General features: G+C 38.6%; 2 protein-coding genes across 9 annotated transcripts in view; both read left to right on the top strand.

Annotated features, from left to right (window-relative positions):
* CPNE1 (copine 1) overlaps positions 1–15,785 on the top strand; it is a 33,328-nt gene that overhangs the window by 4,937 nt on the left and 12,606 nt on the right. Inside the window, exon 2 of one of the 8 annotated variants that reach the window (XM_090286322.1) lies at positions 400–452. The exons of 5 other annotated variants lie outside the window; for them this stretch is intronic. The gene's annotated coding sequence lies outside the window, so the exon portion shown is untranslated. Of the gene's footprint in view, positions 1–367; positions 453–3,336; positions 3,401–15,785 lie in introns of those variants that run through there. 2 more of the 8 variants (XM_090286324.1, XM_090286326.1) reach the window with 2 other exon arrangements.
* RBM12 (RNA binding motif protein 12) lies at positions 3,237–8,315 on the top strand. The gene has a single exon (XM_090286320.1). It carries the CDS (start codon positions 3,280–3,282, stop codon positions 6,094–6,096), a length of 2,817 nt encoding a protein of 938 aa, XP_090142446.1. The 5' UTR covers positions 3,237–3,279; the 3' UTR covers positions 6,097–8,315.

Genomic DNA, 15,785 nt, shown 5'->3' with positions numbered 1-15,785 from the left:
TTACAGAGTTTTCTGGACTGGTTTACTCATCAAGTGGTAAAAGTAGTTACCAGCTGAGAAACTGAGAGCTTTATTGTTGTGTTAGCTTTTATTTGAGTCATTCTTGGACTAATTTGTGACACATTCTTGATGTATGTAAATATAATGTTTTAAGAGATACTCAAAAGTGAAAGCAATACTAAGTAATAAGCATGTGTAGGATTTTGGTACATGTCTTCTCCTTCTGTTTTATTTTTTATTTTTTTATATACATTCTAATGAAGTACTCTGGTTTCAGACTCGCCTTGGTAATGTACAGTTCAGTGTGGCCTGTGCGTGTTTTGTGTTTCTTGCATTGATTTTTGCCTCCGTTTATTCTCTATTGCAGTCTAAAAGTTGGTTTTAATTGGTTGCCCACAGGATTGACTTGGCCTCTACTTCTTGTTAAGAAAATACATCTCTTGTTTTATCAGGTAAGAGATTTTAAATAGAGGGTTTGTTTTATACAGAATAAAATGAGATAGCTTATTAAGTAACATGAAAGTATGTATAGTAACTAAAGTGTGGGTTTTTTATTTTTTTAAACAAGCTCATCTGAGGGATGGGGGTGGGATGGATTGGGTACCATGATGGAGGAACAGTTGTTGTTTCCTTTGGGGGTCAGTTTTATATGGATGTATTTCTCCTGAATTCCTGATTATTAGGCAGTAAATAGCTGCCCCCCCCCACTCCCATGGCATTTAGACTAATTTCAAATGCAGGTGCTTGTTATTGGTATGGTTTTTTAATATTCCTTAGAAGTATAGGTCTAGATAATGGGTCATATGTTTTAGAATACAAATTTTGACTTTAATAGAACCCCAGTCACGGATTCTAACTCTCTTATTAAATAATTAAGGTAGGCTCCAGATAGGTTGAGATGAGGTATTTGTCAGACAGATAGTAGCAGAATAGCAGATCTTCATACTTTTCAGAACCTAAAATCTTTTCCTTTTCAAACGGCTTTATGAATAAATCTTGTGCTCTGCTTTGGTTAAACCTCAGCCCTTTTCTGACTAGTTCTGGGCAGATTTTGAGTATCACGTTTTCATGTGTACCTTGTACAGACTTTTACTAAATCCCTTTTCTTAGCAGCAAGTGGTTTGAAGACTTACTCTGTATGTTTTTGTGTACTTGGGACCATATCAAGTCCTCGTTTTTATTATCTCAGTACAAACTAATGTCTCTCTCTCAAGTTGTTGTGGGTACCTAGAGTACCCATGATGTTTCCCCTGTATATAGTGATTAAATGATTAAGCATTTGTTTTGAAATTGAACAGGAATACTGTCTCAGTTTTGTTTGCATATAGCCAATATTGTAGAGTCAATAAGGAATGAGAATTTGATTGGAAGCTTCTTAATGAACTTCCTGATAGACCGCTAAATAGTAAGTAAGGAGGAAAGAGTCGGTTGGTGTAATTGTTTTTTAGTATATTTTTGTTGACCGTTGTAGACCAGTTATAAAAACTTCCTCCCTCTGCCCAGTTTCTGGTGTTTTATAGTGGTCTCATAAAGAGCATTTTCTGTTTGCCAGTCTCCATCTTTTAGGATTAAATTTGAAGGTGGTGTGTGTGTGTGTGTGTGTGTGTGTGTGTGTATAAAAACTGTGAGAGCTAAACAATATATTACTCTTTTCTGTACAGCAATCACAACATTGAGCTATAATTATAGATTTTTTTGCATCAAATTAGTATTCATATAATATTTAACATTGAAAAACTGCTTTCGTAGAGTTGTAGAGATAGAGCTTGCAACAGGAAGTTTTGCTCTTCTAATGTTCTCATTTGAGAAGATAAAACCAAAGTTTAAATACTTTGTGATTTCCCTAAGGTCACAGAGCCGGTTTAACAGGTTTTTATTTAAAAGTTGATTTTTAAGATGGCTTGGGCAGCACCCTATGTTGTTGACCAAATAAAGTTCAAATTAATATATCTTATAATGCTAAGAATTTGTTTTGTATCGCTTCACAAAGGCCTGCCATTGACATTTACTGTAAGATGCTGTAAGAACTGCGATACTAAAATTATACTTAAATCTAAGGAAAAACTATTAGATCAAAATGGACATTATCTAAGGAGATAAGTGGGCACCTAGAAATTCCACAGGAGTTGTGTTGGGGGCACAATAGCAATCACTGAATAAAGTTCGTACCCTAGTTTTTTAAAACAAAAGCAAAACCAAAAAAATGCCTCTTTCATTATCAGCCCTTCCCTATGGGAAAAACAAGACTTTTTTTTAATAGAGCGTTTGGGAATGAGTCATTGGACCTGAATTTTAATTAAAACAGTCATGGTGAATGGCACTGTAACCAAGTGCTCCTTTTTGAAGTGATGAAAATAGATAACTTAAGATTTTGGCTATATTATTCAGTATTTCTTTTGGATTCTTAGCATGTATTAGCCTTGCTTATAAAATAATTTTTTTTTAAATTAATTGATTTGAGAGAGAAAGAAACAGTGATTTGTTGTTCTACTTATGCATTCATTGGTTGATTCTTGTATTTGCCCTGACTGGAGATCAAACCCACAACCTTGGTGTATTAGGACAATCCTCTAACCAACTGAGGTACACAGCCAGGGCTGTAATAAATAATTTTATATGTTGTTTCCTTTAATAAATAAAGCTGTAAGGCAGATTGAAGAATTTCAGGGTGAAATATGAAGTCAGTTCTCATTTGAGATTTGAATCTTTTATGTTGAGTATTATTTGTAATTAATTAGTTTTTTGTTTCTGTTGGATTTTAGATTGAGCCATATAAAATGACACTGATAATTCAATGAAGTAGTCAGGTTTATAAGGAAGATGCTAAGCCAGTTTTAAGTATTAACTTTGATGCATCCTTTGCATGTTTTTCCCTTACAGATTGTTAAACTTTGTTTTCTGGTTTGACTTACACATTTCTTTTAAATCTTAAATCTTTATGAATCTTGGTCTGAATGATGTAATTGGTGATTTACTGTCCTGTGGTTGTTTTTTTCCTGAAACTTTGAGTCTTGGGACTGAACTTCTAATTGTTTCCAGAATTAATTCCTTTTGGAAGTTGAAATTGTCTAGGTTTTACATTGTAAATGGCATATGATACTCAGTTTTTAGAATATCCAAATTTAAAAAACGACACTGCTTGTGATAGTTTGAGGGACTGTTTGAGAGCCTAATATGGTAGCTGGTCATTCATATAGCTAAAAATTTGGTGTGATAAACAGGAGTCTGACCTGGCCGTTGCCTTTTCTCATCTGCAGGTGTGTGTGGTTTCAGCGCAGCATGGCTGTGGTCATCCGTTTGCAAGGTCTCCCAATTGTGGCGGGGACCATGGACATTCGCCACTTCTTCTCTGGATTGACCATTCCTGATGGGGGCGTGCATATTGTAGGGGGTGAACTGGGTGAGGCTTTCATCGTTTTTGCCACTGATGAAGATGCAAGGCTTGGTATGATGCGCACAGGTGGTACAATTAAAGGGTCAAAAGTAACACTGTTGTTGAGTAGTAAAACGGAAATGCAGAATATGATTGAACTGAGTCGTAGACGTTTTGAAACTGCCAACTTAGATATACCACCAGCAAATGCTAGTAGATCAGGACCACCACCTAGCTCAGGAATGAGTGGCAGGGTTAACTTGCCTACAACAGTACCCAACTTTAATAACCCTTCACCCAGTGTAGTTACTGCCGCTACTTCTGTTCATGAAAGCAACAAAAACATACAGACATTCTCCACAGCCAGTATAGGAACAGCTCCTCCAAATATGGGGACTTCGTTTGGGAGCCCAACGTTTAGCTCAACCATTTCAAGCACAGCCTCGCCAATGAACACGGTTCCACCACCACCAATTCCTCCAATCCCAGCGATGCCATCTTTGCCACCAATGCCGTCTATTCCCCCAATACCAGTTCCTCCTCCGGTACCTACATTGCCTCCTGTGCCTCCCGTGCCCCCTATACCCCCAGTCCCTTCGGTGCCGCCCATGACCCCACTGCCACCTATGTCGGGCATGCCGCCCTTGAACCCACCACCTGTGGCACCTCTACCTGCTGGAATGAATGGCTCTGGAGCACCTATGAATCTGAACAATAACCTGAACCCTGTGTTTCTGGGTCCACTGAATCCTGTTAACCCTATCCAGGTGAATTCTCAAAGCAGTGTGAAACCACTTCCCATCAACCCTGATGATCTGTATGTCAGTGTTCACGGAATGCCCTTTTCTGCAATGGAAAATGATGTCAGAGATTTTTTCCATGGGCTCCGTGTTGATGCAGTGCATTTGTTGAAAGATCATGTAGGTCGAAATAATGGGAATGGATTGGTTAAGTTTCTCTCCCCTCAAGATACATTTGAAGCCTTGAAAAGAAACAGAATGCTGATGATACAACGGTATGTGGAAGTAAGTCCTGCAACAGAGAGACAGTGGGTAGCTGCTGGAGGCCATATCACTTTTAAGCAAAGTATGGGACCCTCTGGACAAACCCATCCCCCTCCACAGGCACTTTCCAGGTCAAAATCACCCAGTGGGCAGAAAAGGTCAAGGTCAAGATCACCACATGAGGCTGGTTTTTGTGTTTATTTGAAAGGGCTACCATTTGAAGCTGAAAACAAACATGTCATTGATTTTTTTAAAAAGTTGGATATTGTGGAAGATAGTATTTACATTGCTTATGGACCTAATGGGAAAGCAACTGGTGAAGGCTTTGTAGAGTTCAGGAATGAGGCTGACTATAAGGCTGCTCTGTGTCGTCATAAACAATACATGGGCAATCGCTTTATTCAAGTTCATCCAATTACTAAGAAAGGTATGCTAGAAAAGATAGATATGATTAGAAAAAGACTACAGAACTTCAACTATGACCAGAGAGAAATGATGTTAAATCCGGAGGGGGATGTCAGCTCTACCAAAGTCTGTGCTCACATAACAAATATTCCATTCAGCATTACCAAGATGGATGTTCTTCAGTTCCTAGAAGGAATCCCAGTGGATGAGAATGCTGTCCATGTTCTTGTTGATAACAATGGGCAAGGTCTAGGACAGGCATTGGTTCAGTTTAAAAATGAAGATGATGCACGTAAGTCTGAACGCTTACATCGTAAAAAACTTAATGGGCGAGAAGCTTTTGTTCATATAGTTACTCTAGAAGATATGAGAGAGATTGAGAAAAATCCCCCTGCCCAAGGAAAAAAGGGATTAAAGATGCCTGTGCCAGGTAATGCTGCAGTTCCAGGAATGCCCAATGCTGGAATGCCCAATGCTGGAATGCCCAGCGCCGGAATGCCCAGCGCTGGAATGCCCAACGCCGGAATGCCCAGCGCTGGAATGCCCAATGCCGGAATGCCCAGTGTGGGAATGCCCAATGCGGGAATGCCCAATGCCGGAATGCCCAATGCAGGAATGCCTAGTGCAGGAGGTGAAGAGCATGCCTTCCTGACTGTAGGATCTAAGGAGGCCAATAATGGGCCTCCGTTTAATTTTCCTGGTAATTTTGGTGGGCCGAATGCCTTTGGGCCACCACTTCCTCCTCCAGGATTAGGAGGGGCCTTTGGTGATGTTAGGCCTGGTATGCCTTCAGTTGGAAATAGTGGCTTGCCTGGTCTAGGACTGGATGTTCCAGGTTTTGGAGGTGGACCAAATAATTTAAGTGGGCCAGGATTTGGAGGGGGGCCTCAGAATTTTGGAAATGGCCCTGGTAGCTTAGGTGGCCCCCCTGGCTTTGGGGGTGGCCCTCCTGGTCTTGGAAATGCCCCTGGCCATTTGAGTGGGCCGCCAGCCTTTGGGCCTGGCCCTGGCCCTGGCCCTGGCCCAATCCACATTGGTGGTCCTCCTGGCTTTGGATCTAGTTCTGGAAAACCAGGACCAACAGTAATTAAAGTACAGAACATGCCCTTCACTGTGTCTATTGATGAGATTTTAGATTTCTTTTATGGTTATCAAGTGATCCCAGGCTCAGTTTGCTTAAAATACAATGAAAAAGGTATGCCCACAGGTGAAGCCATGGTGGCCTTTGAATCTCGGGATGAAGCCACAGCTGCTGTCATTGACTTAAATGACAGACCAATAGGCTCAAGGAAAGTAAAACTTGTATTAGGATAGCTGTTCACATCAATTCTTTGTAGGTAGATATTCATAGTGCATCCAGGTGGTTTTCCTAGTATTTCCAGGTTAGAACCTGTGGATTGTTTCAATTGCATATAGATTGGTTTCCATAACATAGAGCATTGGTTGACTGTTTACAGAAGACTCACTACCAGGATAAACATTGCTGTATGTTAAAGTAAAACTGTCTGGAGAGAACAAAAAATGATTTTGGCGTATCTTTAGAGAAATAATTTGTAAAACTCAAATGATGGCATAAAGCTTATCAAGGAGTCTAGATTGGTTTTGTTTTGTACCATATATGGGATGAAGAAAATAGAATTGTTAATAGAGCTCATTAAGGGTGCTCTTGCCAGCTGATGAAAAATAGAAGTTGGCTACTCTTGGAATTTGGTTTAAAGCTGGACAGATTTGCTTTGTTATAGGGTCAAAGCTTTGTCTAAAAGTCCTCATTTTCTTTTAAAAGTAAATAAAATCTCTGTATACAGATTCACTGTATGTACCTTTATTGCTTTTTGAGGGTTCTTGCTGTATAGACAGTCCTGCTTCTGAAGTTGCTCCTTTGTTTGCCTAATTAACTCGTTTGTAAATGAGCAGAACTGTTTTGTTGTTTTTTTAATATAAAACTCCACACTTGGTTTGTGCTATAACCCTGAACTTTGATTTCTAATGTCACACTTAAAACTGTGTGGAATAAGATTTTGCCACAAAAATAAAATGATGGAGTTCTCTATCTACCAGAGCCTTTTTGGTTTGACCGCCAACTTTTAGTTCAGTCAATTTTTAAAAAGTTCATGTTGTTTGGATGGCATCAAAAACCAGAAACTGCTTTTAATAATCACTTTAAAATTCCTGATCTGAAGTCCTATTCATGATGGATTAACAGGTTTATGTGAAATGTGTGCCTGTAAACACAGAATCCATCCATCAAGAAAGAACATTATTATATCTAGGTTTTTAAAATTGAAGTTGAAATTGTTAGCTGTGTTACAGAATAAAACTATAAGCTGGTCTGTAGATTGGTATGCATTTAATCCTGTCACTTGGAGGCTTTTGGTCGAGTTGTTTGATCAGGAGCCTGTTTACAAAAATTCTTCAGAGTATAAGTGCCGCTACCAGGGAGGAGAGAGTTGAGACTCTTGCCCTTTCATACTATTTTCTTTGGCATTAAGGACACTTAAGGCAGGAGGGCCACATGGGTTCTGGTTGGTAAGTGTCCTTGTCATGAGAACATTGGCCTTACAACGTCCTGCTCACTGCCACAAAGACTCTACTTATGGTTAATTTCCTTCTTAGTTAAAATGCTCTAAAGAGGTGTCATATTATAAACATGGAATGGGAGATTGGTGAGATATCATGAAAAACAAATTTTGTCTTTTATTATACATGGGCCTCTGTCTTGGTTTGAAGCATCCCCAACATTTCCTACAAATCAATGTACTTACTTACAAAGGGATCAGTCTTTTAAAAGAAGTATTTCCTGGGTGGAAAAAGTGCCTTTTTGGTGGGTGTTGCAAGTCAGTGGAACACTGAAATACAGCCTTGTGTAATTTAGAGTGAACAGTGGCAACAGTTTCATTTGTGTGATAAGATTTGGAAAGCCTTTTCATCAGTACAATCTTAGAGGATTGATAGTACTATATAGGATTTTCGTTTGGGGAAAGGATTGGCTAGACTTTCAAAAAAGACATGGCTGTGTTGTGGGTCTTGATAATTCATGAATACAAATTTGCTTCGACAGATCACTAGATATTGCCTCCTCAACTAAAAAAAATAATACGATGTTTTTATATGCTGTTCAATTTAAGTTTCCTGTTAAGTAATCATTTCCTCATTCCAAAGACAGCGCAGAAATCGTCAGCACTGTTTAGAAGTTTTATTTCATCTGCAGATTATTTTCCCCATTGGAAAGCTGACTTTATTTTAGAAAACTGGGTTGTTTGGAGATGAAAGTCTTTTACCTTTTTTCACAATTTATTTTGGTTATATGTTTTTACATTCTTATTAAATATTTTGTATACTTTATTGCAACTATTTTGTTATTTCTACATCTTAGATAAATGCTGAAAAGGAAAACTTACTGTTTATCAAATTAAATAAATTAAGAAAATAGTGGTTGTGTAGAAATTGGAGAGAACTGTTTCATGTTTGTTGATCACAACAGTGCTTTTCTTGTTGTGAAATGTAATTAAACGCTTTTGCCCTTTGGAACTTGATTTTTGTGTATCTGAGACTTATTACATATTTCCTAGTGCTAACTGCTAAGCATACTGTATCTTGTGCTGGGCATTGGAGTTTGAGTTTTTAAAAAATTCTTAAAATATATTCTGTGAAACTATTCATACCTATTTTTTGCACATTTTCTCATACAGACTAGGTTTTGGGTGATAATTTACATTTTCTTATTTGCTTTGTATGGTATGAAGGATTTGTAAAGCTTTGCTCAGAGTTGTGTTCGTTTGTAAACACTATCATATTTACAATTTTATGTGTAAATTTTATTGTTTTGGTGATTGATATTAATGGGAGAGAATCTTTTCTATTAAGTTCAATTCTCATTTTCCCTACTGCCTTGGCTGGGGGTGTTTGTTTTTTGTTTTGGGGTTTTTTTTTGTTTGTTTGTTTTTAGTTTAAAGGATTAGAGAAATCTACAAACTATTTTATAAGCAAAAAAATTTGTGAACTTTTTCTGAACTATAGTGAAACATCACTTAGTTCACAAGCAAAATTTGGAGGAGTGTTTTGGATTTACTTTGTAGTTTGGATATACAATTATTAGTGGCTTTTTTTTTTTTTTTTTTTTTTAATCCAGCACTGTTGAGTGAAATGTAAGTTCCTAGCTTTATGCTCCATGTTGTCAAAGCAATGACAATGAAAATTTTATATTTCCATAAGGAAACTTTATTCAGAATTCCAGAGAGTAATATTTAGCATAATTGTGTCAGTCTTAAATCACTAGATGAAAATCTAGGGCTGTGTATGGTGGAAGTAAGGAAACACATTTTGAGTCGAAATACATTGGATAAAAATAAGGATGCATAAAATTCTTAATCAAACTCATAGTCCTTTTTATTGGATTCTGTCAAGCATTTAAAAATAAATCCACTCATCAGTTTCAAGAACACTTAAAAAATAACTAAAGAAAATATAAAATTGCTGCTAGTCCAATCATCTGTAAAGAATTTCTGGTAGTGATCACTTTTAAAATTATTTACCACTCTTGCAAAATTACCACATTTAAATTGTTTTACTGACAATTCTATAGTGCTTCATACTCTAGAAACCAAACACAGTAAAATAACTTGTTGCCAATATGGCCAAAAATTGCCAGCAGGTACTGCCATGGCATCATTCAGTAGAGGTTTTTGTTTATAAGGATGAAGTCTTGGGTACTGTTCAATAAACTTGTCACAAAATAAAACAGCCTGATGCTTTTAATGCTTTAATTGCACAAGAATACTCTTAATGAGCTATACTATCAGGTTTTTTGTGTTTTTTTTTTTAAACACCTGGAAATATTTTGTGCTTTTGGAAAGGTGGATTTGGTGATCTTGAAGGTAACAATTGTTGCTTACCCCTGTCCACTAATGCAGAAGTGTGGAAAGAAGAGGATACCTGGAACGGCAGGGAGGAAACTTGATTCTAGGTCAAATCTGTGGTATTCATCCTTTAAGACTTTTATTTTTTTATATGTGTTTTGTTAATAAGCCCAATTTCTTCTATGGACTCAACCGAAAACCAGATGGTCCTTTTCCCAAGAGTCTTAAAGGGGGTTGTGAATTCTTTTTAAAAACTGATTACTTTAGGAAATGGGAAAAGAAATCTTCAGAATACATTGTCAATTGCACATACCTCTAAAGCTCTGTTTTTGTTTTTTTGTTTTTGTCTTTTGCATTAGTGTATTTGAGGTGGGAAGAGGAGAGAGGAATCAAAAATATATTGCGGCTTTCTGACAGTGATGCTCTGGTTTTGTTCCTTCTACATTTGTCCAACTTCTGGAAAAAAATAGCAGATGAAACGTTTTCATAAACTCCACAGGCTCCTTTAAACAAAAAATCTGGGTTGGATTTCCAGGGAAATTTGTGGGCTATTTCTTTTAACCAAAGCCTTGAAAAACATTTACTTTGGTACTTATCTTTGCCATGAAAGGATTTCAGCAACAGCCACTTGTATTAGAGGGGTTTAGACTAGACACTTAATTCCAGGTAGTTGCTGAGATGTTTTAAAATAATGAAGGTTCAGCTAAGCATTTGGAAAGTCACAGTGAAATCAGCTGCCTACAGATGTCCAGAACGGCCTTTACCATTTTAAAGGGATGAACTGTGTGCTAATGAGTCCTTTTCTTGCTCAGGAGAGATCACTTGTTTCTAGTAACTCATTGTCCATTTTTCAGCATTTTACAGCAAGAAATAGATTATCAATTATGTGCATCACCACCATTCTTTCTCCCCCAAAGCAGAATTTTTTTTATGGGATATGGTAGAATGAAAACGTAAGGCTATTCTTTTAAGTTAATAATTGGATTTCAATTTCACCTTTTTAAAATAAAATCTGATCAGTTGACTTATTGTAAAATGCTTTTGAAAGAGTACTCTGGTGGTGGCACAATCGTCTGATGCTGTAGTGACTTTACTGGGAGAAACCTGTTCAACAACATAAACCAGTTCAACTGTCATTCTTATTGGTCCCTGCTCAGGTAAATGTTAATTCTTTGCTGTTCTTGGATTTATTCATGGTGCCTTGAGCTACTTTGTGCCAGAGGACTCATAAGCATCCTGGAATTGGCTTTTTTCTGGATCAACGTAACCAGCAACAAGCAACTAGCAACTAGGTGACACCTTTTCTGCATATTACTGTACTATTAGAGTCCAGAAGGAGCAAAAAAGTACCAGGTGTAAGCATTCCAGCATGAGGAAAAGAAGGGCAGCACTCTAAAAATCTGGGGGTAGGAAATAATTCTGGAGAAATCTCATTAGCTATATTCCTTGAATGTTGTCAAGAGGCCCAGGGACCTCCTCCCAGCGAAAATATTACAGGTAATAGAGACAAAGCAAATGCCAGTTGTAGGAAAGTGGTTAAATGACACAGCAGAGCATTGGAGTTGCCACCCAAGCAGTTCTGGACATCTGGACTCAGACTTTAGAAACTTAATAGTTTTCAAGTTATTCTTCCTGATTGGTAACTGAGGCTTGCTGTTTCATGTTGAGAGGAGGAGGTGACTATTTCGGGAAAATAGAGCCATGACCAGCAGAGAACATAATTCAGTATGAACAGAGTCAGATGTTGAATAAGCATAACATTCCAGAAGTGAACTATGCTGTGTTGAAACAGGTGTTTCATTCCCTCTCCATTCTAATGCTACCAATTTCCCCTTTTTACCTGCTTATATATAGTAAGTGTGCTGGTAACCAGGATTATGAGTTTTACTTAAACTGAAGCCACTTCACTGCTCTCTGTAGCCCTCACTTCCTAACTGGGGTGAAGGAGGCATGAGTTCACTCACGGCTCTTGATGAGTGAATAAGATTTGTCACTTTGGCATTTGTGCTATATATCAAATGTGACAACCACATTGTGCTACCACAAGTCACCTGTTACTCCTCACAGATGGGAAAAACTTAAATTAGCTATGTGAGAGGTTTTAAGTCATACCAACTGGTGCTGTTGCTGATTTTCTCATTTTCCTTTTCCACTTGGGCATGAGTTAATGCCACCCTCCACTCCACTCCCCCACACATTGGGTTGCAATACAGAGGATCATGTCTCTTATACATAAACTCCCTTCTGTGGTGTGGGTCTATGGGAGCAACAGGGTCTCTGCTCTGGATCTGACTTAAGTGGAAAAACTTAACACCTCTTCCTTGCTGAAGTAGATACTGCCAATTACCTTTGATTCTGTGACCATTGAATTGGCAAGTTGGAATTGGAAACATCTGTTGGCGCCAAGCTTTTAAGATAATTTCACATGGATATACAGCTCAGCCATAGCTATAACCCTTATTAACTAAGTTTTTTGAGCAGTGTTGTACACCTAGCACATGCTGTGGTGACAAGGGCAGCAAAATAAGATACCTGTTTTTAAAGACTTAAGGTCTTAAACTAGACAATAAATGTGTGGTTATACTTGTAAACATATGAGATACGCTTATGTCCCACAGGAACTGCATAAAGGCTTTCCTAGCCAGTTGCTAAATGGTCAGAAACAAGTGTAATGGGAGTGTTGTTTGTAACCTGAGGGAAGGTGTGATGTCTGAGGTTCTTGGGGAGGCAATATATTAATTTAGTAAAGGAAATGATTAATGCTGTGAGGGAATATAATGGCGCTCTCTAAAATGGTGCTCGTCCTGGAAGCTCTTAAAGTCGTCCTATATAGATAGCTGTGGCTGGTGTGGCTCAGTGGATTAAGTGCTGGCCTGGAAGCCAAAGGGTCACTAGTTCAATTCCCAGTTAGGGCACATGCATGGGTTGCAGACCCAGTCCCTAGTTGGGGATGCACGAGAGGCAGCCACACACTGATGTTTTTCTCCCTCTCTCCCTTCCCCTCTAAAAATAAATCTTTTTTTTTTTAAAGTCCTATATAATAGGACCTGAGGTTCCCACAGCCTGGGGTCATTGCAGAAGGCAGGCAGGAAAGGGTTGATTCAGGGGTGTCCTGGCCAGCAGAGGAATAGAACCTTTCACCTCCTTATTAACCTTTTGACTAGGTGCCAAATGCCACTTTTATAAATGCTCTTTAAGACATTCATAAATACTCTAGAATTAAGTGAATTTCCCTGTATGTCTATCTTATATGCATAGTTGACTACCCAAAATTCATTCCCCTCTAGTTTTGGGTCAGTTTGTTACGGAGTTTTTAGCTTTTCTATATGAAATGTCAATATTTTGGTCCTTGTTTTAGACCAGCACTGTCCAATAGAATTTTCTCCAATGGAAGTGTTCTTACATGCACTAATATGGTAATTATTGGCCGTAGCAGCTACTGTTAAATGGCTTGTGGCTACTGTATTGAACAGCAATAGAAAATTTTCCATGTATGATCTTTGGAGTCTTTTGTTAGGCAGCACTGTCCAGTAGAAATGAGTCACTTAATGTCAGTTATATTTTTCTAGTAGCCCCATTAATAATGTCAAACAAGTGGAATTAACTTTAATATTTAACCCAGTAGATCTGAAATATTACTATTTCAGTACATGATAATAAAATTACTGAAATAATTTATGTATTTTTTGGTACTAAATTTTCAAAATACAACATGTACTTAACACCACATTGTGATTTGAACTAAGTATATTTCAAGTGCTCAATAGCTAGATGTGGCTAGGAGATAACCTTTTGGACAGCGTGTATTTATATTTAAAAAGTTATTCCCTGTTATTTTTATTTCTGCTGCCTCTTTCAGCTGTTTCTTTGCTTTTGAATATTTGCGTTTTGTTGCATTACTCCTAATGTTTCCCCATCCTGCTGTGCTTGCAGTGTTTTTGGAGAACTTGTCTCAGTTACCTTTTTCATGGGCACACTGGAGATAAATTAGGTGACAGTTTTACACTGTAAAGCTAATCCTGCTCTAGAAGCAGCATAACTAGAGTCTCCACCTCACACCCCATCCACAATCGCTGATGAGCAAATGTGTCTATAATGTAGTTTCCCTATTGTCGAAATCCTCCCTTTTTTATTTCTCAGCTTCCCTTACATACAATTCTGCAGAGCAAGCCATGTCATGATCTTCCATGTATCCCAAGTGAATTTATTCCAGTGAAGAGGGCTGGCATGAGCAGTAGGTAGGTTTATTTTCCAGGGCTCTGATCTGCTGCTTTTGTTTGTGCACTCAGTTCTTTTTGTGCTATAGGTCATATTGCACACTGGAGACCCACAAGTTCTTATTGATGCCCTTGTCCTGGAGATAGATGCTCGGGAAGATGGTCTAGCACTGTTGTCTTAGAGGCAGGAGGTCTCGTTAAAAGAAGGTAACACTAAAAGAATGTAGATCCCAGCAGGGCAGGATGGGGGCAGAATTGGCTGTCCAGTAGATGTTCTTTGAAATTTTTGCTATAAATCACATTTTCCTGAGGCGAATACTACTTTATTTGCAGTATTTGTGGTTTTTAAAGTTTATTCCCTTGATGAAACCCTATAACTATGCAGTCCAGCAGCTCCTCCATTCCTGCCCTGGCAGTCAAATAGGAAGAGTGTGGTGGGTGCAGAAGCATTTTCCATCTGTGCACAAGGCTAGTTAGTATAGGTCATTGGAAGAGGCCACATGAGCCTCATTGCTCTTGAGTGGCCAGGTGGACTTCAAACTGGACTGGATTACAAGGTGTGAGCTGTTAAAATGGGTGGATATAGAAAACATTCTCAGGGAATCCGGTGGTGGTACATCAGTTTAGTTACTGTATCACCAGTCTAGTCATTTCCTTCATCTGGCCTCAGTCTTCTACAAAACGAGATTAAATTAGATAAGCTCATTCTAGTCAGTTTTAAACTGTGATTCTATGAACCTAGGCATTCTACTTTATGGAAATCAATGAATTTGAACCTTAAACTGAAGAGAGAGGCCAGTGGAACTCCAGATTTTGGTCTTGCTACTCCTTTACTGCTTTTTCTGAATGTAATAGTAGCCCTACATTGCAGTTTGAGAATTTCTTTAGGAGACAGAAAATGGGAAAGGGTCTTCATTTCCTCTTTTAGGGAAGGAGGATCTTTATTTCTTCATTTAGCTTGTCTGGAGCACATAGACTAGAAGCATTCCTCCTGAGTGTCCCATGAACCAAAAGTAGATAATGATACTGCAGAAGAATCCTTTTTAAATCCTTCTAAATTCATTGCTTTTAGAGAGAGGAAGGGAGAGAAACATGGATGAAAGAGAGAAGCACCGATTGGTTGCCTCTCATACAAACACCTTCAACTGGGAATCATACATGCCCAAACTGGGGATCAAACGTGCAACCTTAGGTATGTGCCCTGGTCAGGAATCAAACCCGCAACTTTTCGGTTGCAGGCTAACACTCGAGTCAGCTGACCACACTGGCCAGGGCAGAAGGATCCATTTATAAGCACTAAAAGCATAGCAGCACACATTGGGTTACCCCGTGTCTTCAAGACGGGGCATTTTTCATGATTGGCCGCATTTAATTTACAACAATTTTGTAAAGTTGGCATTATTATTATCCCCGCTTTCTAGATGGGGAAATCCAGGCAAAGAGTAGCATAAAAATTTGCCCAAGGTCTCACTGATAGAAAGGCGTGAACAGAGCTCATTCAGTCATAGGCTACCTGCATTACTCTCTAGAGGCAGAACCCTCCTTAAAGTGTTCCCTGCCTCTCCCTGGCTTGGGGGAAAGATGTGGATGTCTAGGAACTTGAGCCTGCTGGGGAAGGGATTCTAGCCTTGTTCTACTGTTCCAGTGTTTATTTTGAAGTAGGCAGGTAGAACTTGAGTAGCACATTCAGAGTCATAGGGCAGAGAGAAACTCCTATTCCACTACAGCCCTATCTTGCTTAAAGGCCATGTGTATGTACCTCCTCGGTTTGCTTCCTTCCGCATGTCCAATTCTGTACTCAGGCTGGGTTCTTGTGTTCAACCTTGGATATGTCTTAGGGGAGTTGGATCAGTAGTTTCCAAACTTTTTGACCATCACAGAATATAACAGGATGGGAAACCCTGTGACAGTTTGTCATATTTTCCCACTT

Source organism: Furipterus horrens, unplaced genomic scaffold (genome assembly GCF_987537825.1).
Source record: "Furipterus horrens unplaced genomic scaffold, mFurHor1.1.pri manual_scaffold_8, whole genome shotgun sequence".
NCBI lineage: Eukaryota > Metazoa > Chordata > Mammalia > Chiroptera > Furipteridae > Furipterus > Furipterus horrens.
This window is presented reverse-complemented; position numbering and strand designations above follow the sequence as displayed.